We start from the raw sequence: 26,241 nt of genomic DNA, 5'->3' as shown, positions 1-26,241 counted from the left end.
GTGCCAGAGTTTCTGTTGATGAAAGTTCCTTTGACTGCCCAGGACATAAAGCACTGAGGAAGAAGGACCCAACACTCAAACTGAACAGCATGGATACTGTTTACCAGTGTAGTCTGCCTGTGTTTCTCCACACCGCTCCTTTGACTTAAGTCAAAAAGCTGTAGTTCAAACCACAGTCACAGTTCCCTTTCTAAAGGGCTACAAAGATCAGTGCAAGAGCATGCAGGAATAAACTGCTTATGAGGAGAGGTGTAGCGAATCTCTGCCTGCAGCAGGCAAAGGGTCTGCAGGGAGATGCTCCCATCTGGATGTACTTTACAACACTAAGCAGGTGCCAATGTTAAGTGGCATTCCTCTGTGGATGAGCAAGTTTTGCAGTCCTGGGAAGGGGTAAGTACTCTGAGCTGACAAACTAGCTCTAACAAAACAATGAATGATGTATAAATAAACTGCAGCACTTACACGGCAGGTGAAAGATGGATGGAGTACTTAAAAGAAGGCTCTTGGGAACTCAGTGTGGCGTGCAAGATTGGAAAACCTATACTGATTATATACTTTGTACTGGGAGAAACAGGTGAGGTCCCCAAGGACTGTCAGAAACCAAGTGATATATTAGCATGATGGTACAATGCTGTTCTTAATTGTTCCTTTGCTTACTATTAGTCCAGCAGTAAGTTTGTGAATATTTGAGGCTTCCTGACTATTGAGATTTCTTTTCCTTCTATAAATGTATTCTTGCCATAACATGCATGCCTATCTGACAAAACACATGATTTCTATAACAGAAGTACAAGAAGTGTTCTTACTATTCAACATTGTTAAAGATAGCACATTTTGAAATAACAGTTCTCCTACGTGTTGGACAAACACCTCAGTACATTTTTCAGTCCACAGTTGCAACTGCGTGTGACTTATTTCTATACCACATGGCAAAAAGGTACTTCTGAAAAATCTCAGTTTTACAAAGCCCCACAGAAACCATCAGAATTTTCTCTTTATCATCGCCAGCTCCGTAGACAACTGTGGATATGACCCCTGAATATAGTGAGCATATGAAATATCTCCAGAAATGTTATGAGAACAATGGCAGTGGAAAGGTTTTCAGTATTTCCACCCCACCAGTCTCCCAGTTAAGGTACACAGTGCTTGAAGGCGTGGCGGTCCTGGCTTATTACCACTGCAGGAATACACTTACATTCATTTGAATTTGCAAGTTAGTTTCCACAAAGGAAAACATCTGGAAACTTATTTTGTTTTTGTTTAGTATGAGAGATAAATCACAATGAAATAAAATAAAATGAAAGCCTTTCACATGGCATTCTTGACACCAAAATAATATAACCCATGTACAATCCAGGACACTTCTCTACATTTTTACATTCACTTGCATTTTTAAAAATACTTGTAGTTAGGTTTGTCCATGCTTTTTGATCAGAGAAACTGCAAACATAGTATTTAAATGCTGAATATAGTATTTGTAATAATCTAAAGTAGGAAAAATATTATTGAAAACCAGTGATTTGTAACACCATTGCTAGCAGTAAATTACTGGCAATTCTGACTGAAAGAAGCAAAACCAGTCGGTATTTCAGCCTGTTGCAGTAATAAAATCAATCTGTTTCTATAGCGCCTTCCAGGTGACCAATGTGGAGTTATCAGTGTTATACATGAAAGGTATGCTGCAGCTGGAGACAGGCTCTTTGATCCCAGAGCCAGTGCTTTGAATACAGCCACACCCCATCTTGCTATCAGGATGAGCCAGGTCTCATACCCAAATAGCAGTACAGCCAACCATCTTTGCTTAAATATTTCTGTGAATTCAGGATTTACACATTCAAACCTACCAGAAATGTGGTTTTACAATCACATTTCAGTTCTCAGGAAGAAAACACATCTGAAAAGTATATGTCTTTTTTAACCAGTAAGGACGGATTCTCTCCTCTGCCACGTTTCCATTCTGATGGTGCAAGAGGTTGTCAGGGAGCTATACTTGGGCACCTGAGGGAAGGGGCCTGATTTTTGAGCACCTGGAAAGCCCCCTGAAGTCACGGTCAGGTCTGCAACCTTGAAAATCAGACAGTTCATGCAGTTAATTAGAGGCTTGTGTCCTTGCATTTTTGTATGTCTTGGCATGAGTTGTAAATCTTTGTTCTCTTAATCTCCTTGCTATTCATTATAAATATTAATTATACCATATGCTAATAACCCTCTCTGAAATACTTGTTTCTCCACAAGAGTTAAAAACCTGATTCTTTACTGGAATATGGTCTGCTCTTAGAATAAAAGTACCGTCTTTTACTCTCATTATTTTCCAATACATCTGATGAAAACATTTGAGATTTATATAGACGTATTTAGCAGCTGTCTCATATTTACCTAGACTGTGAGGTATAAATTGAATTTAGTACTTTTTCTCAAGAATAAGTATGTGTTTGGCGATTAGACAATGGCAAAGGTGTTTCTGCTCTGTCACAAATGGTTTTCATTGTTTAATATTTTTTGAATTATTTAATGTCTCTTTCTTTTGTGCATTATAGTGTGGCTGGTTTAGCAGCAAGGACTTCTTCATTTTTATTTTGTAACAGTAGGTGCTAAGGGAAGTAAAACATTAATAAGAGAACTACTCTAAGTATCAGGGTCATATCTTACTTCAGTTATTGAATTTGAAAGATGATTTAGGAAATTGGATTACTAAAAACATTAATTGCCTGGTTCATGTTGGCTACAAAAACATGTAGATTCTCAGGGAGCAAGAGGGTGAGGCCAGAACTTGAAGAACAGACTTTCATAGGGTGCCTGAGAGGAGCTCACTGTGGTGGATATATTCTGTGCCAGTGTTATGAACTACTAAAAGAATCCTGGAAACTTATCCAGGAAACCTGGTGAGGTTTTATCATCTTTATGCTCATTTCTGAACTGCTTTTAGTCTAATGTGCGGGTTTCATAATTTAAGATTTTTGATATTTCAATTAATGGATGATAAGAAGTAGGATTTCCATTGGGTTACTTACACAGAGCTTTGGAAGAGGAAGAACCTCTATGGAAGGGGTTGTCTAGAACCATAGTAAATGTAGATTGCTCATGTAGGAAATTAATGCGTGTGGTTACTCATACAGGAGTTGAGGAAAAGCTGACAAATGAGGGCTCTCACCATTTAAAGACATCTGCTAATGATGTCAGTCATACAAAAGGTGTAAGGGACAAGAATGAAATGTACAGCAAAACTGAAGGAAGGACAGCTGAGAAATTCTGGAAAGCTAATACAGTGTCAAACCTAAGAGTTAAATAAAAACCGACATGGCCAACTCCCTGCTTCCCCAAATGCATACAAAACCTATACATATCTGTATACCAACTTGAGATGTGTAAGAGAAAAAATAGGTGACTTGAAATTCTTGGCAAAGAAAAAGGATCTTGACATAGTAGCCATTACAGAAGAATGTTGGAATGACAAAAATCAATAGGAGAGTGTAATACCTGGCTATAAACTGAACAGGAAGGACAGATTAGGTCATAGAGCTGGGGGAGCAGTATTAGGGCTATACTGTTGAGCCTTCTGATCAGGAAACGGATATTGAGTCCAAAACGTTGAAGGAGATCAAAGAATCAACTAAGCCTAATGAGGTAGTAATAACGGGTGACTTCAACTACCTTCAGCTGGTCAAATGTCACAGTGGGATAGAGCATAAGGGAAGCAATTTCTCATCACTCCGAGTGGTTGCCTTTTTGGAACATTTAGTTCTAGAGCACGCAAATGGAATGGCAATTCTTGACTTAAGTGACATACAGGAATGCAGGTACGAAACACTGAAGACCTGTATCAGAGCAGGTCTTTTTGGGTTAAAGTCATGGCCATTGTAAAGCTTAAATTCAACATTGAAGAGCCAATAGCTAGTTTATAGAACCACGATTAGACTGGAGGATGTAAAAACTCTTCAGGCAAAAGATACTAAATAAAAACTAAGGAAATTAAATTGTAAGAATCAACATGGAATCCACTTGAGGTGTGCTGTAGTAGAACAAGAGACACAGCAGCCAGGTAGAAAAGCAAGAAGTATTTGAATATGGTTACATGGATCAGGATTTTTTTGAACCAAAGATATATGCTTCAGGCATCAAAACCCCAACCCTAGGGATGTCAATAAAAAGTAATTTTGTCCACAGCATGTGTGTAGAAAGCTGTGAAGCTGTGGCATAGCTTTATCAAAGCCATCACCTCACATCCACAAAGAAAAGAAAAAGTTTACCAGAGCAAACAATCTGTAAGGCACGGGCCTAGCAGAAAGCAGAAATGGAGAATAAGGACATTCCAGTGAACTGTGGTTTTCTTTTGTTGTATTCATTTAGTATGACAGATGTGGTGCTAGGGACATAAAGTTCTATAACATACTCACAGCATTTAGTGTGTCAGAATAAGGGACTGAGAGTAAAGAGGTAAATTAACAAGCAACCAGAAACAAAAAAAAAACCCAGATTTCTCTCATTCAAAAATTTGTAAAGAACATTACTTTTGTTTAAATTAAGTACTGTTCCAGCATGAAATGGTGAGATACTTCAAATATGAGAGGTAGATGCAGGTAAAGTGGAGATAGATGTGACTCACTAATACAATACTTACATGCCTCATAAGGTAGAAAGATGATATTACCTTCTCCAGGTGAGCCCTATATATTAGAAGCTGTGTTTGGAAAGAAGAATAATAAAGTTATTAGTGATAAAAGACAACTTTCATTGGCAACAGGAACATGCTGATACACAAAACATTCTGCTGCGTAACATCGTTCTAGAAATATGAGACCAAGCGGAACCAGGCATCAGATAGGATATGTTTAATATCCTTTTCAAATTTCAAATGAGTTAACATCTTTTGGAAAAGGTGCTTTTAGGATGTGGGATGTGATTCCAATGTGGCATTGTGTTCACAACATGCGCTGTTAGTTCTTTAGGGGGTGATTATGGCCATAGCTCTATGTTCAGCATGTACAGGAAAAACAGTATTATTATTTTCTTGTGGTTTGGAGGCACTAGTAGTAATTACATTTACCAACAGCCAGCTATCTTGTGGCTACAAAAATATGGAGAAAATGGTTACATCATTTCCTTTGTGGCCCTGAAATTCCTTTTCACTAAACTCTAGATGAAACTGTGAGAGAGTGGTATCTGTACGAACACATATTTTGAATGCATGGCTCTACGTTAAATACAACTTTTTAAACTTGGGGGGGAGGGCGCTGACAACGTTTGATATGTTTCTGATTCCAGCATCTCCTTCGATTGGGATTTGGAAGCTGATTCTATCTTAGGTAGTACCTAGAATGGATTTGAAACTTTGCTGGCCATTCAAAGAGAAACTGCATTGTCATGAGTGATTGGTTACGTGCATAATCAGTTACACTGCAGTTGAAATGAACTAACATGATATGAAATGAACCTCATGATAATTGCAAAATTTGCCAGATGTTTACTAGGTGGCCAAACATCCCTTTATCCACGTGAAAAAAGGCAGAAACAATGTTTCTGATTCTCCTACCTGCTATTTGTGCTGCTGCATCAATAATACAATAAAGTACCTTACCTCCTTAGCATGTAAGAGCGCCATTCATTTTTGAAAGCTGCAAGGAAGATTAATGCTTGTTAATAATAATACTAATGATTGGTTTCTGTTTCACAACTTTTGTTGCTTTGCTATATAAGCTTTCTATCAAAAGAACTCTTTTGTATATGTATTGTTTTTGTATTTATCAATTAAGGACCCCATCATCAAGCATCAGATATTCTTACAAGTTGTGGAGCGTCCAAGAAAAAACAGATTTCTTTAAATCATCCTGTAGCCATATCCTGCATGGTGATAGTTTTTCTAGCTGTTTTTTAGGTAGATAAATAGGTACTCAGACATAAGTCCCAAAGAAAACCACCATATGCATTAATAGTCTGTACATCTTATTACCTTAAGGAACAGTACAGTCATAGAAAAATGAGTTTCACCTTTTTCCATGAAGAATCTATGAAAGTTGAAAAAGTGTCTTGCACCACTGTATGTACCATATGATCTTGTAAAGAATGAGTCTTAAGTCCCAAGAGTTCAAAGATAAAACCCCTATTTGAATCTAGATTTTCAGCCTTGCAAGTCTTTTACATGAAGATTAAATTTAAAATTGTTTCTGCAGCCATATTGTATTTTATATTATAATTATATTTCTGTTGAAGTTCATTTTATTCTCATTTTCTTCCTTATATGTCACTTAGCTTTTAAGTGAGACTCAAAAGAGACTCAAATATTGAAAGAAAAATTACAATATTGAACTGAACATGCCCACTGGTAATATAAATATTAACGCAGAAAAATAGTGTCGGTTGGGTAATTGTTTTGAACAAGGTGAGAATACAAGAAATAACTAGAGTTAATATTTGATGCTCCTTGTGAAAGCAGATGGCTAAGGGATTTTAACTGTGCCTGTTATAAAAAATTTAACCACTTTTTAACTTGCAGTTATTAACAACATTAGGGAAAAGAGCAAAATTAATCATTGAAGTTATTCTATCTGAATTACTGTGAGCTTCATAGCAGCTGATGTAAGTATCCTCCATAGTTTTTCTCATGACAAGCCAAGAGGAAATGATGAAACAACTGAGAATACATATGATGAAATATATTAAATTACCCTTGGTTTGCATTACACAGGTAAAACGTTAAGGTCTTTGCTTAAAAAATTCTGTGTGGACTTCCTTGCATATAGTATTGGGAAAATAATATTGAAGTAATTTTTTAATTAAATTCTTTTATTCTCTGAGGTTGGAAGACATAATCATATGAATTGTTTTATTTGCTGTGGTTTGAATAAAGTCATGTAATAACCTCTACTGGCTAAATAAATTTAAAATATAGTGACTTCTGTTGTTTTTATCCATCACCAAACAATATTTTCTTTCTGTAACATGGGCAAATCTGATACTGTCTGCATATACAATAAATAGTCCCAAAGTAGAAGCGTAGCAACTAATGATAGAGAATTACATATATTCTGCATTGTATATATAATATCTATATAGTTTTTCAAATTCAGTCTGCAAGAAAACACAATTTTTTTTAAAAAAGATTATGGAGCAAAAGTTGATGCTTAAGGAATCATTATAACAGATGGCACAAATCAGCGCAACCATATCTTCTATTGACTTCAGTAGAATGCAGAGATTTTTTTACTATTTCTTGTTGTGTAATTTTTTCTTTCTTGCAAATAGGAGACACTTTTCCTTTACAGTTCTAGGTAAGGAGGAAAGACATAAACATGTATGAACAGAAAAAAAAAAATCCTACATGAACATGTCACAAATAACAGCAGGACACTGCTAGTACTATTGTTGAGATAAGATTACAAAATGGTGATATCAGGTTTTCTTTTCATTAACCAGTAGACAGACAAGAGAGGTTCCTTCTTTAATCTACAAGATGACTGTATTTGGAATAAAATGAAATGGTATGAAAAGATTATTACTGAAAGACAGAAGACTCTGCTTCTGATTCCCATACAATGATCTCATTATAATCAGTGTAAAATGCCACCCAAATTTGATTCACAAAATCTCAAATGGTAACAGATAATATAATAATAGAGTATTTCTAGCCTGGAAAGTAAGCCATATGGAAAAAAAATATTAAAAAATGGATCTACTAACGGCCGTCATCTTTTACATGATCCTCTTGATTAATCAGTTCCTTATGCTGAGCTAAGGTGAATACAAAGGGGATAGAGGACGCTACCACATCAGAAGGATCATGACCATTTGAGCGGTACAAGACAATGGAAGAGAAGGCCCTCAAGTTCTGTCTCTTTGTCCTCAGACTTTGCTTGTCTTTGATGATAATGGACATGAACATTGCATTCTCCCAAAGGCTAGGATGCAGTAATCTTACATATTTCCTTCATAGTTTTTAGAATGTACACGAGGAGGAGTCAGTGAAGTTGTTTTTTCAATTTCTTTTCGGGAATCCTAATAGTGGAACACATGAAACAGGAAATTACACAGTTCTTTAAAACTTTAAAACAGTGTTGCTGATGTGGGAAAAAAAACTGTTCTTTGGCCAGATTCCTTGCTTAGGTGGTGTTTTCTTCAAAAGAAAAGATGGAACTGAGTATACCAATATAGGCGTAATAACTGTAGAAAGTAAGAGTAATAAGAGTAATGACAATAGTGGTGTTTTCGAGAAAATAACATACCTGAGAGGGAAAATCAAAATCATGAAAATGGAAAGGAAGCTTGACTGCATCTTAAGCAATTCTTTTAAAAGGGTGTTGAAGTTAGACTGGTGATCCTCGAAGATACTGCAGGCTTTTCTTAGTTCATTCTGTAAAGAAAAGGGAGATGGAATTTGAGTCTAACAAAAGGAAATCTTTTAAAAGTAATATAGGTCTGCCTTATTAGAATAAGAATTTAGAGACCCAGAACACAGGAAGGCATGAATCTTGTGGAGCCCTGAGTAGCTGCTAGAGAATCTGTATGTTTTTCTTTTACCACATGGTGCCACTTTTAGGTATAGCCTTTAATTTGCCATCTAAAGAAGTGCTTATGCACCTGAGTGTGCTGTTGATTTCAAGTTCAAATAAGCGTGTTTTCTTGCATTTAGGTCACAAATAATCATTTAAAGGCATAAAGAAAGCCTATGTGAGTAAGTTACAGAGAAAGGAGGCCGAGCTTTCAATACTGTTTGATTAAGGGCATAACAGGAAAGATTCTAGATGTAAGTTAAAACAAGCAATTATATTCTCTAATTCTGTCATTTGGAAAAAAAATCTGAACGTCTCACTTGAATGTCTACCAAAACTGGTGTTAATCTTCCGAAAGAGAAATAGAACTAATTATTTGGTACAGCGCCAAACAATTAGACCAGTGAACAGACATTCTTCCACCAGCATCTATTACTATTATCGAAATATCTGGATTTCTAAATGTCAGCTAAATAGGCTCACCCCGCAAGCTAAGAGAAAGCTGACCCAACCTTTTGACGCCACCTGTTCAGGAATGGGAATTTCTTAAGCGTGCTATTCTGCACAGATAAAAGGTTCACAAAATTTGACCTGGAAAAAATGGCTAAAGGAATTAGTTTTGTTTAGTCTAGAAAAGAGCAGACTGAGGGAGGATGTGATTACAATCTTCCAGTACATAAAAGAATGTTATAAAGATGCTAGTGATTGGTTTTCTGTGTCCAGTTGGGGAAAAGACAAGAATAAAGATGTTTAATACAAAGCAAAGATATTTAGATTATGTATTAGGAGAAAAATTTCTTATAATAAAAATAGAGAATATGATGCAGACTACATAAGAAAATTGTCACCTTGTTAACTGGAAATTTTCAAGAATAATTAGACCAACACCTGTCATTAATAGTCAAGGTTGCTAGTGATGTTCACAGTGTAAGGTGAGTAGGTAGATGTATTACATGATCACTTAACAGTCTTTGCCCATCTTTCATTTCTATAGCTGATACATTTGGCAAGGCACTCTATTTTATTTCAGATTTGTTGTTACATTGGATATGAAAAGAAGTGGTTAATGGGAGGCTTTTTATTTGTAGAGGATACTTCAATAACAAAATAAATATTTTTTAAGAATTCTGATTATGTGATTAAGATAATTGTTAGAAGGATGGCAGAATAGTAGGTGAGGAAATTATAAAAATTACTTATTGGCTTTGGGTGCAGAAATCTATTAACAATAGCAGTGAGTTTGCTATTATGAATTTCTTTTTCTCTGTTACTTGAGTATTTTGGTATTATACATTGTTGAGGTTAAAAACAAGGAACTGGAAATTGTGATGAATAATCATGGCATACAGATGTACACAGAACTGAAGCATGGCATACGCACTCAAAAGAACAGAAATAACATCAAAATTATGGCATCTTTCCTGTATGTTTGTAAGAACTACTAAGACAGCATTTCATAGCGTGATCCTTCGTGAGCTCAAAAGCAACTGAGTAACAGTGAAAAAAAACACTAAAGCATAAATTGTGTATGGACCTTCAATACATATTGCAGATTAAAAGTGAAAGTGGGTGAAGGTTTTAATTCTTATTCCATGTTGTACTAGTTGTCTGTTGGTGGTTGAAAGCGTGACATGCTTGCGGCTCAATTTCTTATGCTTGATGCTGGATATAAGAGCTTAAAGATATGTTAGACTTGTAAAGTCTTGCGGAAGCATTTATTTAGACACATAAAATAGAGAATAGTGTCAAACATCATTTTACATTTTACAAATTAAACAAATTACTTGAATTGTAGCTCCGTATATTTTCAGATTTTCTGTGAAAGAACATGATAATATTTATCTCTCTTTTGAGTTTAGGAATTGATTATATTTTTTTTATTACATGCATGTTTTGGTTTTTTTTTCCTAGGTGCTGCACAACGGACTCGTGATGGAAATGAATCATCCAACAGCTGGGAGGATAGCTGTTCCAGGTTAGATGTTTAATTCTTTTTTCTAAATGGAGCTTGAAATTAAATGCCACATGACATCCTGAGTAGTTCTGGAACTCAACTGAGGACATGACACATCTTCACATTTCACTCAAATGAACAAAAGTTTAACCAGGAAGACATTTGTGCTCATATTTATTCCGGTAGCAGAAAAATGGGTTAAAATGTGTGTCAGAATAGCTTCTGGTTTTCATCGGTCAGTTGTCATAAAACATGAACATGGATTTGATAATATTTGCAAACTCCCACTGCTAGAAATATTACTGCTAAATCATCTACACGAATATGTGAATCTGTTTTTGATTTAAGTCTATTTTGCAAGTTACACAGGCTTCTTTTAGAGACATTTCTGTTGTAAAAAAAAAAAAAGAAGAAAGGAGGGAAGTTCGTACTGAAGGTTTCATCACACTATTTTGTTTAATGAGATCAGACGTGAAGCTTTGCAATGATGAAGTCTTAAATAGCTATTTCGGATTTCCAAAGAATACACAAGTAATAAACTAGTTTCTCCTCTTTTAAGCTCTAAGTGGATCAGGACTTCGAGCTGCTGTAGCTTTACTTCCATTAGAGTTAGTTATGGAATAGGGTTAGGCTCCTCTAGAGCCATTATGAAAATTCTCATTAGATTCTCACAGTTGGCTCTGTTTTGACAACTGAGCCTTATCTGATAATCTGCTAGCTATTGGGTCAACTTTTTCTGCTTCTTTATGCTTTTCTCTCTCCCAAGCCACATTGAGAATTGTTTCCTCCCTCATTCAAAGCACCATGTCATTTTTATTTTTATAACATCTTCTCCTTACATTGTGATTTTCTGTGCCAAATTCCACCCTCTGACACAGCATCCAGTTGTCATCAATTTCAGTTGACTTGAGCACATGTAGTGGTAAGAAGAATTTGACCCATAAAATTTATCTTAATTTGCACATCCTGGAATCACACTGGGATGCAGAAAGAATTATTTGAAAGAAATCAATCCCATATTAGATCATGTTTTCTGCATGAATAGAGGGGGTGTTTTGTGTGTGTGTATGTGTATGCTTCATATTTGCTCTTTATCACAGTTTGCATTCCACATTTGGTCCCACTAGGCTTGGATGTTTGGTTGATTGTATTCAAAAATGCTTCTCTAATTTAGATACACATATCTGGAATTAGTAATCCTTTTGTTTTAGTTTCTAACAGCAAAATAATCCTGGTTTATTTATCCAAAATGAAAAGACTAATAAGGGTTTTGATTGAATTCTTTTTAAAGAAGTGGGCAGAAAAGCCTTGCAGATGGTAGAGAAAGTGCGTAAGGTTTTCATGTTGCATACAATGTATAATCTATCTTAGAGAAAGCAAATACTCCTTAAGGGGATAGGTTAAACTGCAAGAAGAGGAAGGAGATGAAAGGAATGTTCTAATGTCTGTCAGCAACGATAGAATGTATTGGCAAGAGAGTGAGTTTTTACATAAGCCATAGTACTTCCCAAATCCTTAGTTATTTTTTATTTTATTAAATCAGTGACACTGCACTAAACTAAAATAAATCATCTTAATCTCTAATGGTTTGCCATTTAGATGGGCTTCTATGAAGAGTTTCTTGTATTGAAGCGGATGGCTGAAATGATTATTGGATATTTGAGCAGGAAAAGGAGAATTCCTTCCTTTCCTGGCATGGGAGGATAAGGAGGGGAGAGACAGGGGAGGGAAGGGTGAAGGACACTCATTCAGTGTGAACAGAATGGACCTATTGATATCACTGGAAAGACAGCGCATTACCCTGTCCCAAAATTTAAGTGCATAAGTGAGTTCGGCTACTGTTGATGGTAGGTAATAGAAGTACCCTGGAATTGTCCTGGTCGATGATATATTTACAGAGTACAGGGAAGCGTGTGCAGAGAAGACCTCTGATAGATAAACTGTTTCTCAATGACTATGTAAAATAGTAACAACTTTTTTGTTTTTCAATGTGATTATATTTGAATGTATTATATTTGGTAGAGAACAACTTTACTAAGCTCTCAGTTTCTAGCTCAAGGTTGCTTAACAAAGATATTAATGTGAATGTTGAAACTGAATAGACTAAAAATGTCTCTCCTTAAAGAGACTGGGGAGACGCTGATCCCAAAATAAAAATGGGTGACTGTTACTTCTTAACCATATAAGCCAGATTTTAATGTGTCTTTTAGTAATTGAATTGGACATCACACTTGAGGCTCTTGACAAAGGTCAGACTTGTGCTGCCAAGTAAAGTTGTGAGTGCAGTGACATACACTTACTGAGTGAGAGCATGCTGGCAGATTTCAGCTCTAAGTATCAGGGTTCGCCTCTGTGTCTAGCATATTGGTTTGGAGTAGTCCTTCTCCAGGCATGTCCTACTTTGAGAGTGGGTTCAAATCTGTATATGAATCCTCACTTGTAGATCTTGCATCTTGAAATTCTGAGGGGTTTTGCCATTGACTTTAATGTAGGCTACATTTTTAGTGTTGGACCTGGTGATTCATACCCCTCCTTTTGTTATGGTTATTGAATTTGGTTCTTTCCACACATAGTCAATGCTTTTCCCCCTTGCCTTTTTTTATAATTCCCAGATTGAAATTTAATGTGTGATGATACGCACATTGTAAGGTACTGGTGGTACTGGATTGGGAGAAGTCGCATTATAAAAAACATGTTTCTATTCATTTTTCTTTTCAAAATGCGTATTGATGGTAGGAGAGATACAGACCTTGTACTTTGGTACCTCTTGCTTCAAGTATTCATTGAAAAATGTCTTTGCACATATACACTGCTGTTACTATTAGCAAGATATCTTAGATTCAAGAATGGATGTGAAAAAGGGAGTTCATCATGTCTGACTAAGAGTGACTGTAGAAAAAATTTTATTTTTATAGACCATTTTAAAGAAAAATGTGGTTCTGTGGTAGTTGAGTGATTTCATTAGGATAATGTTTCACATATACTATTCAGTATATTCATGTCATGAAGTTATTCTAGAGCTGACTTGTCATATACATATACATACACTTTACATATCATATATACAGAAGGTGCAATACTGTGAGAGATCCTCCCTTGAGTCCCAAAGGCCTGGCACTGTACTGCACTAATTCTTTGCAGGACTGGTTCATCTGATTGCAGGGCTGTATTGATGAATCTCTTCTGGCTCTATATCTGAAGTCAGCTTAATCATCTTTAGTTCAGGGCAGGGCTCTGAAGATGATCAGAGCACCTCAGCTTGAGAGGCTGAGGAACAGGGGCTGGTTCAGCCTGGGGAAAAGGCAGCCTCGGAGGGGCCTGGTAGTAGCCCCCCAGCACCCACAGGGAGGTTATCAACATGAAGAGCCAGGGTCTTCACCACAGAGCATGGTGGGAGGATGAGAGACAAGAGAGATTCAGATTGGATATCGGGAAAGTCTTTTTCATCATGACAACAGCCAGGCAGTGGAGCAGGTTGCCCAGAGAGGTTGTGCAGGCTCTATTCTTGGAGGCTTTCAAGAAACAACTAATAAAGCTATGAGCAACCTGATCTCACCTCAGATCTGACCCTGATTTGAGTAAGAGCTTGGACTGGAGACCTCCTGAGGTCCTTTCCAATTTGGATTATGTTCTTATTCTGTGATTAAGCTCAGTATCTTCTCACTCAGCTCTGTTGTGCTTAGCCCTTTCCATAGAGATCTGGAGGAGAAATGACATAGTTTTAAGAAAATGGGAGATGTAGAGCACAGAAAGTACTTTTGAGGGCAAAAAATGATAGGGGAGAGATGTTTTATAGAATGCCAGATTGCAGATGATGCTGGAGGGCACAGAGACAATACAGTTAAGTGAAGGGACAAAATTTCAAGAAGCTTTAGTGTCTGGGATAGTCTTGAACTACTTTGCCAAAGAGTAATGGACTTTTCCAAAGAGTGGTAACATGTGGGTTTCTAGGAGCCACTGGGTAATTTATTGAGTTGCAATATGTGGAGCGTAATGGATACCAACCCATACTGATTATGTAGAAAAAGCTAATGGATGCAATGCAATCTTGCCCAAACCTTTTCCATTATCATTTATTTTATATGGTTTAGGAAACTCAAATAATAATATTCCCAACTTCTGCATTATCTAGTGTCTAATGTTGACTTTTAAAAGCTGCCAGTTGTTTTTTATAGTCAAAAGAGTGTTTGTAATATGATTTTTTTTTTTTTAAGGAAAAAACACAATGCATTCAGCTGTCCCTAACAAACCAACCTTTGTAGAATTTATTAACTAGCAGAAGCCTCTGTGAAATAAACCTCATTTCTGACCCCTTCTAAGCCTTAGCGAATTGGGGATTTGGATATAAGCCCACACTTCGGAATCATCTCTCATCAAACAGGAAACAATATAACTGTAGAAATTGTGTAAAACACCTCTTCCAGACAAAACAACTATTCTTAGTTTTGAAAATGTTTATATTGTACGTTCTCCTCATCCCCATTTTCTGAGTTGATAAACACTATTTCTGTTCTTTGGCCCATGATCTGCATCAAGGATGTCTTTATTGCTCGGAAAGGCCAATTTCATACCTGGCTTCGTGATTTCCTTCTGTGCTCTTGAGATAATGTGTTTGGGGGACTGCTCCAAGCTCAGTTAGGAAAGGCAGTACAGGATTCCTCCTTGGCATAGATTTCTTGGACTGAATTCAGGCGATCTATGTTAATTAATCAACCCACTCAGGAGAAATGTCCCTTTTTCCGGTCTTCTCCTGTCACTGTGCATTACAAATATACTACTGAAACAGGAAAGACATTTTTTTCAGAGATAGGCTTTTCCTGTTGTATGATTCATTAAATGGTGTTGTGGTTCCATGGAGACTAATTGCGATCAATCTCTTAGAAGAATGGTTTTAAGGAACAAGACGAAGAGGCAAGAAATCTAATAGGACTTCCTTACTGTGACACACATTTCTTCCTTAACCTTGGACAAATCACTGTCTGTGTCTCGCTTTACTAGTCGTTTGCAGTTTTTCAGATCTTAATTAATAGTCAAAAAAGACTTTGATTTCTAAGGGAAGGACGTTCTTGGAACAACTCTATGTATTATTTTAAATATGTATTCCTATTTATTATGTAGGTATGCTTTTATACTTATTTTCTCCATGTATGGGGAAGACCAGTTATAGTTGTGGGGGTATCTATGTGTTTGATCAGTACATCTCAATACAGGGAGCAGATACGGCTGCTAGAGGTACATGCTATCTTTTTTTGATCATTTAATGTAAGTGTAGTGGGGGGAGCTTCAGTAGGACTAGATATATGGCAGAGAAAGGTGACTTCTGCATGGGGGAAGTTTGCAGGAAATTAAGGAAGTCTGTACTCCAATCTATCGTTTCCTGCAGCTAGGAGATCCCACAATATAGGAACAACAACAACAACATAAAAAATCCCAACAATTTTTTTTTGCAAGAACCTCTGCTTGAACTTCTGATCCTGTCTGCTTCTCATCAAGCAGTTTTTTCATATGCGCGTGTGTGCGTGCATGCATGTGCATAACTGATGTTGATTGAAAAATTTTAATTTCACTTCACTATTTATGGTACATCGGAGACAAACAGCTTCACCGGCATTACCGTTACCTCATTCGCCTTTTTTAGTCATCAGGGCTGACTGTTTATGTCTTTTACATTCACAGAGCTGATTTCAATTTTGAGGAATTCAGGACCATTACAGGAACTCGGCAGAAATGATGTATGACAGCTCACTTAGCTATCCTCAAAATACTTTAAAAAATCTTAATAAATATATAAACAATATATTTGTGCTGATTGCAAAAGCAGAAAAGAGATGTTGGGAATGGCAAGGAATATATTATAAACTTCAGAATTATGTAGAAAAGGCTAGTCTATGTCTTTAATGAATGATACTTTAATTTGGAATCTTTTAAGATTCCTTTTAAAGTAAAACATAAACAACAAACCTTTCCATATTTTTGCTCCTCTGTCATATGTTTCCAGAATATTTCTCTTCTGTCTATTTTAAAATTTGCTATACCTCCTGGAATGGTCTTAGTGCCACAGTTGATACTTTTAAAGTTAATTTTTTAAGGAAGAAAAGCTAGCTGTCTTTTACCTAATTCTGGGACTTCAGTTGTTGGGGGAAATTAAGAAATAGCGGAAGCCTTTTCCATCAGGCTCAGAGTAATTGAGTAACGATACCAACTGGGACCAACAGTGCTGTGTGTTACTCAGCTCTCCAGGACTGTTGTTCAGGGTGTCTGAGGTGGACTCTCCTCTCAGCAGACCCTAGATTATTCTGTCTTTCTTTAAGTTGTGTCAATCAAAGTTGTTTTTCTTGCCTCAAATATTTCTTCCCAGGACCTGACACTGCCATATTGGGAGGGGAAATAAAAATATTTCAGTGGACAAGTGGGGACATTTTCCTACTCCATAGATAATAAGTCAAGTAAAATGGAGGTTGAAGTTTTGCTGAATGTTGATTGGTAATTATACTTCTACTTACTGCAGAATATTTTCTTTCTATTTTCCTCCATGTGTCCTAAGATACACTAGGATTTCCTTTAAACTGGACATAATAGTTTCTTATGGAGAGTAAACTAAACAGTACCACCTTTCTGTTACATAGGGGGAAAAAAAAGTTGAAGTATTAAAGGAATAGCCAAATAAACTCATTAATTTCCCACCAATGTGACAGTCCTAGAATTCAGCTTTGTTTAAAAATATTTTTTTTGTTGTTCTGTTTAAATGTGTTTCCCACTTCTTTCTGTGTGAGTAACAGTAACTTAGAAAGTACTTTCTTAACCCTCACTCTGTAACAAGCACAGCCAGGTGCTCACACAGTTCAGGGTGTGTGATTGTAAAGATATATCTGCATGCCTCGGGTGCGTTGTAAAACAGCCAAATTACTTCAACACCCATAAATTGTAAGTATATCTTTATGATCTTTAATAATTATTGGATAAGAAAAGGAATCTACTGTCAGGTAAAAAAGTTTGGTTTCATTAAATGTAAAAATATGTTTTAAACATTTAGACAATTTTACTTAATCCCTAGGATACTGAGTATACTAATCCTCATTTGTGTTTCCACCATGTCGTCGTGACCCAAGCCCTTCCTACCCATGAATGGAAAGAATGATTGGACTTAAATTGTTTTCTGTGAACCTAGACTGAACAATTTTATGGTCAGCAGTGGCCATTAGATCATGTAGTTTACCTTCTTACAGCATTGGCCATAGAATTTCATCGATTTACTCCTTTCATGTGTGTTTGACTACAGTTTCTTATTCAGAAATCCTCAAGAGATGGAAAATTCATCAAATATCTGCCGGTTTCTTTAAATGCCCGATCATGTTCATTGTTAAAAAAGCCATGCCACGATTTAATTCAATGTTACCTAGTTTTATAGAGCAACAATATTTTTTTCATGTCTTTCATGAACTTTAACTGCTTTTGTTTTCTCCCCATTAAAGTACTTCCATGACAGAAATAATATCTAGATGACTTTTTGACAAACTATGTAGGGTAATTTGCCCAGGTCTTTTCAGGTCCGTTGTGTAAGCAAAGCGCAGCAGCTTTGTAACTCTGTCTTTTTTATTGCAGTCTATGTACAGGAAAAATTTGGAGTTCTGTAGAGTGCATCACAAACCTCCTGCCTGACTTTGGGCAAGTCCCTTAGCCCATGAAGTTACATTTCTCACTTCTTCATCCAAAACATTGAGATAATAGAACTCACAGAGCATAATCATGCTCATTTTTTTCCAAATTATAATAATGACAATACCTGACATTTGATGCTATGGGATTGGGTGGAAATGAGGGGCAAAATAAGGCTTATCCAGTTAACTTTACCGTTCAGTTGATTAAGAGTGTACCACCAGTATATAACATGTACCTGTTGTAAATTTACATATATTTAACTTTTTTATCTGTAAGTCCTGAAGTAGGGTATATTTAAGTTCTCTTAGTCACTGCGAACTTGCAATTATTTTTGCTCCTCTTCCTTGTACTTCCCACAGCTCTGTCTAGTAACATTCTGCCCAGAAATTAATCCCATGTTGCATCAAAATCTCTTTTAAAAAGACCAGTATTGCCTAACTTATAGATATGAGGTGTCTGCCCATGCAGTAAAAATTACATTGATCTATTTAGCTGTCATGCTGCATTTCAAGCTCATGCCTAATTTGCTTGCCTTTTTAATCCTGAAGGCTGTGTCAGCATGACTATTTCCAGATACACACTTCCATTTAAGTGCCTGCGTTTCAGGTTATTTTTCTTCAGATACCTTTTTTTCCCTAATATTAATAAAAAAGAGAGCAATGGTTTTGATGCTTCTTATTTCTCTAGATCCCTTTATGCGGTCAATGAAGACACAGTTTGATTGGGTAAATTTGAATCCAACAACTTCTTCACCTATTCTAAAACTTGTGCCTGCTCTTAGTATTGATACATTCACCAGCAGATCTTCCTTGCATAAAAGCCCTGCTTCAAAACATGCATGGTGATTTGGACCTGAGTCTTGAATATTCCAAATGATGCCTTAATAATTTGGGCTATCAAAAATAAAGCATTGCTGCCACCTCTTTTGCCCCCTGCCATTTTGCTAACTTCTGGAGCTCTTTTGGGATTCTGGAAGGGTGGGAAATTCCCAAGAGTTTTTCCAAATGTTTTATGACTACATGTGAATTTTTTTTTTCCAGATTTTTATTTAGCTGATATTATTCACCAAATTTAATCCAAACTTGCAAATACTGTTTTGTTAAACATAAACTTTTTTTTTTTTTTTGCAAATAAAATTAGATTGTCCATCCTATCACTGTGTGCAAAAGGTTTAAACCAAGACAGAACAGATGTGAACTAGCTTAATCCAAGGTCTATTGAAAACATTAGGCATCGGTCAAGACCCGATTACAAAAATCTTCCTGACACAGAGTCTGTTAAGGTACGGAACAGAGTCCCCTAAGTAGACATAGAATCCCCGTTTCTTTGGCTGTCTGAAACTAGACTGAAAATAGCAGTAAATAAAAACAGTTTACCCATATAAAAAGCAGATAATTGTTCTATTAAAAGGGATTGATAACTTAATGAATTTTAAAATTTGGTGTCAGTTCATTGCTTTAAATTAAAGTTGTTTAGAGATTGTGCCTGTGGCAGGCCAATAAAAAAATTTATATTGATTTGTGTGTAAGTAGAGTGATCCTCATGGGTTTTGAACTGGATGCAGAGATGAAATGAGGCAGAGCCTTGCATATTAGAACAAGCTTTTTAATATTCTTTGCAAGCTGTTTTTAGAAACATCACAAGGAACATAAAATCAGGCACATTTGTGAAGAGAGGCAGTACAATTTACAAACAAACATGTGGGGCAAACAAAATTTCAAAGCTGATCATGCACAAATACCCAATTCCAGTTGTCCAACTTGCACATACTGAAAGCACAACTGCATGCACCCATCTGCTATTACCAGCCCATGAACACAGGCATACTTATACAAGCTTATATAAACCCATAGCAATTTGAAAGTAATCTAAAGAAATTACAAGATTACCGCTAAAAAATTAAGCTGCATTGCTTGACTATGAGATTTAGATTCCTATATGAGTAAATCTACGATGAAAACTGTCCCATAATTTGCTGAGTTACATTTGGGAATTGCTTTCTCTTCCTCAAAGAACTAGGTAGTACAATTTTCAGCTGGAGTTGAGCTAGTGATTTTCTTTTGAGCCAGGTTAAGTTCTGGTGATGCCATGCAGTCATTTCTTCCTAGCTTTACTGTCCATGCAGTATGTTTTTTCAGTGTTACCTAGTTTGAACCATTTTGGTTTGCTGAAATGGTCAGTGAACTTGTCTCCCTGGAAAACACACCTTTTAAAAATGGAAAAAGTTCATATGATGGGGGCACATCTCAAATATGGGTTTCATACAGGGAGAATTGTTAGCGTTCAGGCCTCACTCCTCAGCCAGAACCTAACCATCGTCTGGGCTCCCAGCACAATCCTGTCTTCTTCTGAGCCTCCTGAATCTTAAGAGGTTGAGAAGCTAAAGCGAAACAGCTGGGGGGCACTATCCTGGAAACATCAGTGGTAGCTGTCCTGTGCCAGGGATCAGAAGGAGTTGTGCTGATAGCAGAGAAATTAAGAAATTAAGCAACACAGGACTACACTGCTGGAGAATAGGAGTCATTGTTCGGGCTCAAAGCTCACCTTAGGCAGGTGCAAAATCTAACAGCTTTGACCAAGAAACTGGTGGTTCACAGCAAACGGCATAGTGTTAGGGTGGAGAAGAGAAGGCTTGCACTGAAGGACCACGCTGATGAGAAAACATGGGGAATGAGTTGAGGAAGGAGGTGATAGGAAAAGACTACAATGAACTGTGGCCTTGCAAGCACCAGCTGGTGCAGACCGTTCCCCTCCTTAAATTGATCCTTGTTAGGTGTCAATGGTTAGTCAAACCAGTATTCTGAATTTCAGAAGTTCTGTAGTACTTGTTATGTTTCAGTTCTGGTTAAGGTTCAGTGAAAACTTCAAAAGAATAGGTCAAATTGAATTCCGATCTGAGACAAAGTAATGATTAGAAACTTTTTTGGTTTCATGTGTGGTTTGTCTCTTGGGGTATAAGTTTTTGTGGAAGTGGATATAAGTTTTTGTGGAAGTGCTTAGAATACTTCATTTAGAAAAACAAAAAACTCTTTGCAAAGGTGATCACTTTCTATATAGTTCTGTCAGATATTTCCTTAATGATATAGTGAGTTATATACTTGATCATGTGAATGCACCACTTACTATTTTGTATGTGCAAGCCAGGTGTTTATGTGAATAAATGAAAAGTATACATTTCTGTTGTTTCCTTTGAATATGCCTGCATTTTAAAGTCTGGCCTTCAACTCCCAATGGGGAACACTTTAGGGATCAGTAAATTTGGCAAAGGAGGCTGTTTTGGCAAACATTCTAGTTTTCACATTTATTCATACTTAGGGGAATAGAGAAGGTAAAGATGGGGCATAGATTTTTGTGTTGGTAGTATTTCCTTTTGTTACCTTCCTAAATCACTAGAATAAGGACTAGTGTTGTAATTCCTGAAAGGGAATTTTTCCTTCCTGACTTCCTGACTACTCACTAATCAATATCCCCAGTGTATGATTTAATAGTTATTTTATCTCAAAACCGAATGCACAGTTTAATAGCTTACCTTTCTACTCCTCATTTTTGCTTGGATTTCCTAAAAAAAAAACATCAGAAAATGTTGACGTGTCCTTTTGCTCCTCATAGGTTCAGGTACCATGCTCTAGCTTTCACCAGCTCTGAGTGTTATGAGAATACATGGGTAAAGTGTAACTTTGGTATAGCTGCATGGCAATGTTGGATTGGAAGATACCATTTTAACCTATCCTTCAAGTACTTCTGTAGTACTGACACTGTAGAGAAAACTACTGGGGTGAAACAGGACAGATTGAAGGAGTAGCTCAGAATTTGATAGAAAACCCTTGGTGTCTTCCTATGAAGCCATTCACCTTCATTATTCTGCTCTATTTTAAGTCTTTCAAAATGTTGGCTAATGTGGAGATACCTTGGAACCTTCCTTCCAGTTGACCTCAAGAAAGCAAGCAATACCATGTTTCCTACTTCAGTATGAATTCTTGATTCTCACTGCTAGATGGTTCATCACTCAGAGCAGCATCACTCACCACCAACCTCCATGTGGCAATCTGTTACCATTTCCATGAATTTGCATTTACTTTCAAGACTTTTCTGTCAGATGACCTCAAGTCTCGGTTGTTTGGTTTTTTTTAATGAGGGAAGTTTGCAGTCAGTTGCGATATTGTGAGGCATAGCGTATACTTCTAATTTTCAGATATTTTCAGAGACTGGTATTCTTTTCCCCAGATGTACCCAGACGTGAATCAAAATGCTTCATTGAGTGTATTTAGAAACAGTAAGTCTAAGTCTTATCTGACTCTTGGAAACAAATATTATACTGGGCACCAGTTCCAATGAAATATAATAATATATTATATTTCTATAACATAATTAGATATTACACCTGCATATCACATATGAATGTGTATTATATACTGTTATAGAGCATAACAATCTTGATACCCATGGAGGTTATATGGTGTTAAACTGTAGTGAGAGAAGAACTAGGTAGTTTCACTGCTGTAATTTACAAGTAAAGGTGATTAAGAAAATTCAGAAATCTGAATATTTTGTGTTTAAAATATTAACTTTTTTTTTTTTACAAAGTGTTGTATGAAGGAATTATTGTAAGTGAAAAGACAGCTAAGCCCTGGTATCATATTGCATTTTTATCTGCTCATCTTTGAGCAGTATTTATGTGTAATTATAATTATATGTGATATCAAAGACAGGAAAAAAATCATTATTTCTTTAGAAACAAGATGTCAAATATTGGGTACATTCAGGGAATTTACATGCTCTGATGATTCATGGTGATTACATTGTGGAAGATAAATGCCTTAGAAAGTTGTGGATCATTTTTAAACTCAAGATGAATGAATTAAACAAATGTTGTCTTATTTACCGTAAAGCATGTCCTCAGTAAAAGTGCTCTGCTCTTTTTTGAAGACTTGAGTTCTATTTTCAGGAGCTTTGTCAGATAATTTTTCTAAATTTACTGTAATTAATGAGAAGTAATGATCAGTAATCAACTTAAATGTACCGAAAAATATGGAACCTAATATATGCAAGACAAAATTTAAGCATTCCAATTCATGGTACACTTTGTCGCTATATTGGCTGATAATTACACAGAGATATTAAGAGGAGCCATTTGTAGAGGCTCTTTAAAAAGTCAAGAGTTAAGATTGAAAACTCTATCATAATTTAGGAAATTTCTGTCTTCTAGTGCTTAATGTCTCTACCTGAAGAGTATTTAGTAGTTCAAAATTTACTTTTATATTTGAGTAGTGTAACCATTACTACCTCCTATCTTGTAAAAAGAAATAAATCCTGCTCCCAGTAATGAGGGCATTTGAATCGCCACTTTGGGGAGGAAGGACTGCATATTGGTTTGCTCATCATACTAGGATAATAGCTGATTTCCACTTCATTGCTTTTAGCTACTTAACTAGCAATACCTATGGGCCAAAGACACCAATCCAGGCAGGAATATGATTATACTTAATTCAGGAGTTATTTCTGGGTGCAGATGTAATTGGTATACAACACACACAGCCTTTGAAAAACTTAAAACGTTTGATTATATATTGGCTTCCTCCACAGGTCTCATATTTCCAGTCTTTCCTAAATACTGCAACCGTGAAACGTAATGACTGAGGCGTGCTGGCAGAGAAAACAATTTTGTCCTGAACTTTAAGATATAATAATGGATATAATGGATATAAAGTTCACTTACCAGTGGTGTTCTCCCACTGGTAACATTCAGCCTATAATAAAAAACAAGGAGACTGAATGGATTCACATCTATGTAGCTCTAAGAGAGCTATGTAATAGGAAAAAAAGCAAATTATTAAGACAGTGTACATTCACCAGAGTACTTAACACTCTTATGTGACCACTCACCATACAGGATATGACATAAATTGTATTTTCTAATACTATTGCATCTATTTGACAAAAAAGAGAAAATATATCCAACTAGTTCTTCTTTCCTCTGTACTCCTACTTCACGGGCCTAAAAGATGAATTTAAGCCATATATGTTGTGTATTGCGGTTATGTTATCTATATGATGCTGAAATTGATTTTGTTTGTGTAAACAAGCAGGTAAGTTTAAGTTTATGCTTTTTTTCATATTTTGTTTTCTAATCTTCTGTATTAGAGCTTATTGCCCCTGCCTCCACCCCGGTTTCTTTGGCATATTTTTCTTCAGTAACTTTAATTTGTCCAGACATCTGTAATGTGGGCACGTGCCCTGCATATATTGTATACTAAAGGAGATCCTGTGCAACTGGACATGCTGAGAGTCCATATACACTGTCATTTTGGATTAGAAGGAATAAATTAATTTAACATGAAGGGATATAATCCATACAGCTCTGTTGAGAGTTGCTTCCTTCATTATGTAGACTAACAATGCGCTGGGTGAAGAAGTGGCTGAATGGCAGAGGCTCAAAGGGCCGCAGTGAACGGGGCTACATCTGGCTGGTGACCAGACACCAGCGGTGTTCCTCAGGGTTCAATTCTAGGGCCAGTTCTGGTCAATCCTTTTACTAGTGATCCTGGATGCAGGAGTTGAATGCATGGTTAGTAAGTTTACTGATGATACTAAACTAGGAGGTGCTGTTGACTGTCTTGAGGGACAAGAGGCCTTGCAGAGGGATCTGGATAGATTGGAGCATTGGACAATCATCAACGGCATGAAATTGAACAAGACCAAATGCCAGATTCTGCACCTGGGATGGAGTAATGCCAAACACAAGTATAGGCTGGGAGAGGAGTGTCTGGAGAGCAGCCCTGCAGAAAGGGGTCTGGGGGTGCTGGTTGACAGGAGGCTCAACAGGAGTCAGCAGTGCCCCATAAGCAGCCAAGAGGGCAAACCGCGTCCTGGGGTGCATCAAACACAGCCTAACCAGCCGGTCAAAAGAGGTGATTATCCTGCTGTATTTAGCGCTGATGCAGCCTCACCTTGAGAATTGTGTGCAGTTCTGGGCCCCATAACTTAAAAAAAGATGTTAAGGTACTTGAACGCTAGTCAAGGGGCTGGAAGGCATGTTCTCCAAGGAGCAGCTGAGGACACTGGGTTTGTCTAGTTTGGAGAGCAGGAGGCTGAGGGGCGACCTCACTGCTCTCTGCAGCTTCCTGAGGAGGGCAAGTGGAGGATTAGAGAGGCATTTGGACAATGCCATTAATACCATGCTTTAACTTTTGGTGAACCCTGAACTGGTCAGGCAGTTGGACTAGATGGTCATTGTAGGTCCCTTCCAGCTGAACTATTCTATTCTGTTCTGTTCTGTTCTGTTCTATTCTTCTTCCTGAATCCGGACATGATCCTGAACTGAATGGTTTCCCTACCAGCACATGCTGAGGAAACCTCTGAGGACATTTCTTCCCAGCCCTGCACTAGCAGAAGGCATTGAATACCCATAAGCATGTCCCAGCCTAGGCATTGCCTCTCTCACGTTGTGGGAAGGAGGCACGTACCTGCTGATGGGGGTGAGAGCTGCAGATCATCTCGAGAGAATTGGACCATCCGCACAAATTTGCAAAGAGCGAGTGTGAAGTGCGGTTTTTGAAAGTCTCCTGTGTTCATCCACTTGAGCTGGGTTTCCACAGGAGGGCAAACCCCACAGCTCTGACCCTAGCGAGCCTCAAAGATCAAGCCCTCGCTCTGAAGCAGGACGTGCTCCTCAACTGAATGGTTGCAAACCTTTCTGAGGTGAGCAATACCTGTTCATTTCCCCGTGGATTTTGTTTCTCTCCTTGTACTCATTTTTAGAAATGCCTGATCTGTGTCCCGTGGGAAACCAGGCTAAAATCAAAGAGCCTGAGAACCACAGCACTCCCTCAGAGCGAAGGTCCATCTGGCCCAATACGCTGTCTCCAAAGTGGCCAACCACCCCTGTCTAAAGGAGAGCACATGAGCAGTGCAAGCCGACTTCTGCCGGGCTCCTGGGGGTGCTCCTAGGCCTCAGTGGCTGGGACCGGCCTCCCCTGCGGCCCCCACCCACGCCGCCTCCTGCCCAGGGCCCGGGGGACGTGTCTCAGCTCAGCCTGGGGCCTTCAGGCCCTGCCTGAGCCATGTTGCAGGTGTGCCCGTCTCTGCCCCTGTCCTCTGGACGGGCCTGGGACCTGCGCTGCAGAGAGCTGCTCTCCTGGGCGCAGC

At 37.4% G+C, this 26,241-nt stretch overlaps 1 protein-coding gene across 2 annotated transcripts in view; it reads left to right on the top strand.

Annotated features, from left to right (window-relative positions):
* The window catches only part of SUGCT (succinyl-CoA:glutarate-CoA transferase), a 342,445-nt gene that overhangs the window by 276,744 nt on the left and 39,460 nt on the right, over positions 1-26,241 (top strand). For both annotated transcript variants that reach the window (XM_075142976.1, XM_075142977.1), the window contains one exon: positions 10,395-10,458. In XM_075142976.1, the coding sequence (XP_074999077.1) occupies positions 10,395-10,458 (64 nt within the window). The remainder of the gene's footprint in view (positions 1-10,394; positions 10,459-26,241) is intronic.

The sequence above is a fragment of the Calonectris borealis genome, chromosome 2 (genome assembly GCF_964195595.1).
Source record: "Calonectris borealis chromosome 2, bCalBor7.hap1.2, whole genome shotgun sequence".
Taxonomy (NCBI): Eukaryota; Metazoa; Chordata; class Aves; order Procellariiformes; family Procellariidae; genus Calonectris; species Calonectris borealis.
This window is presented reverse-complemented; position numbering and strand designations above follow the sequence as displayed.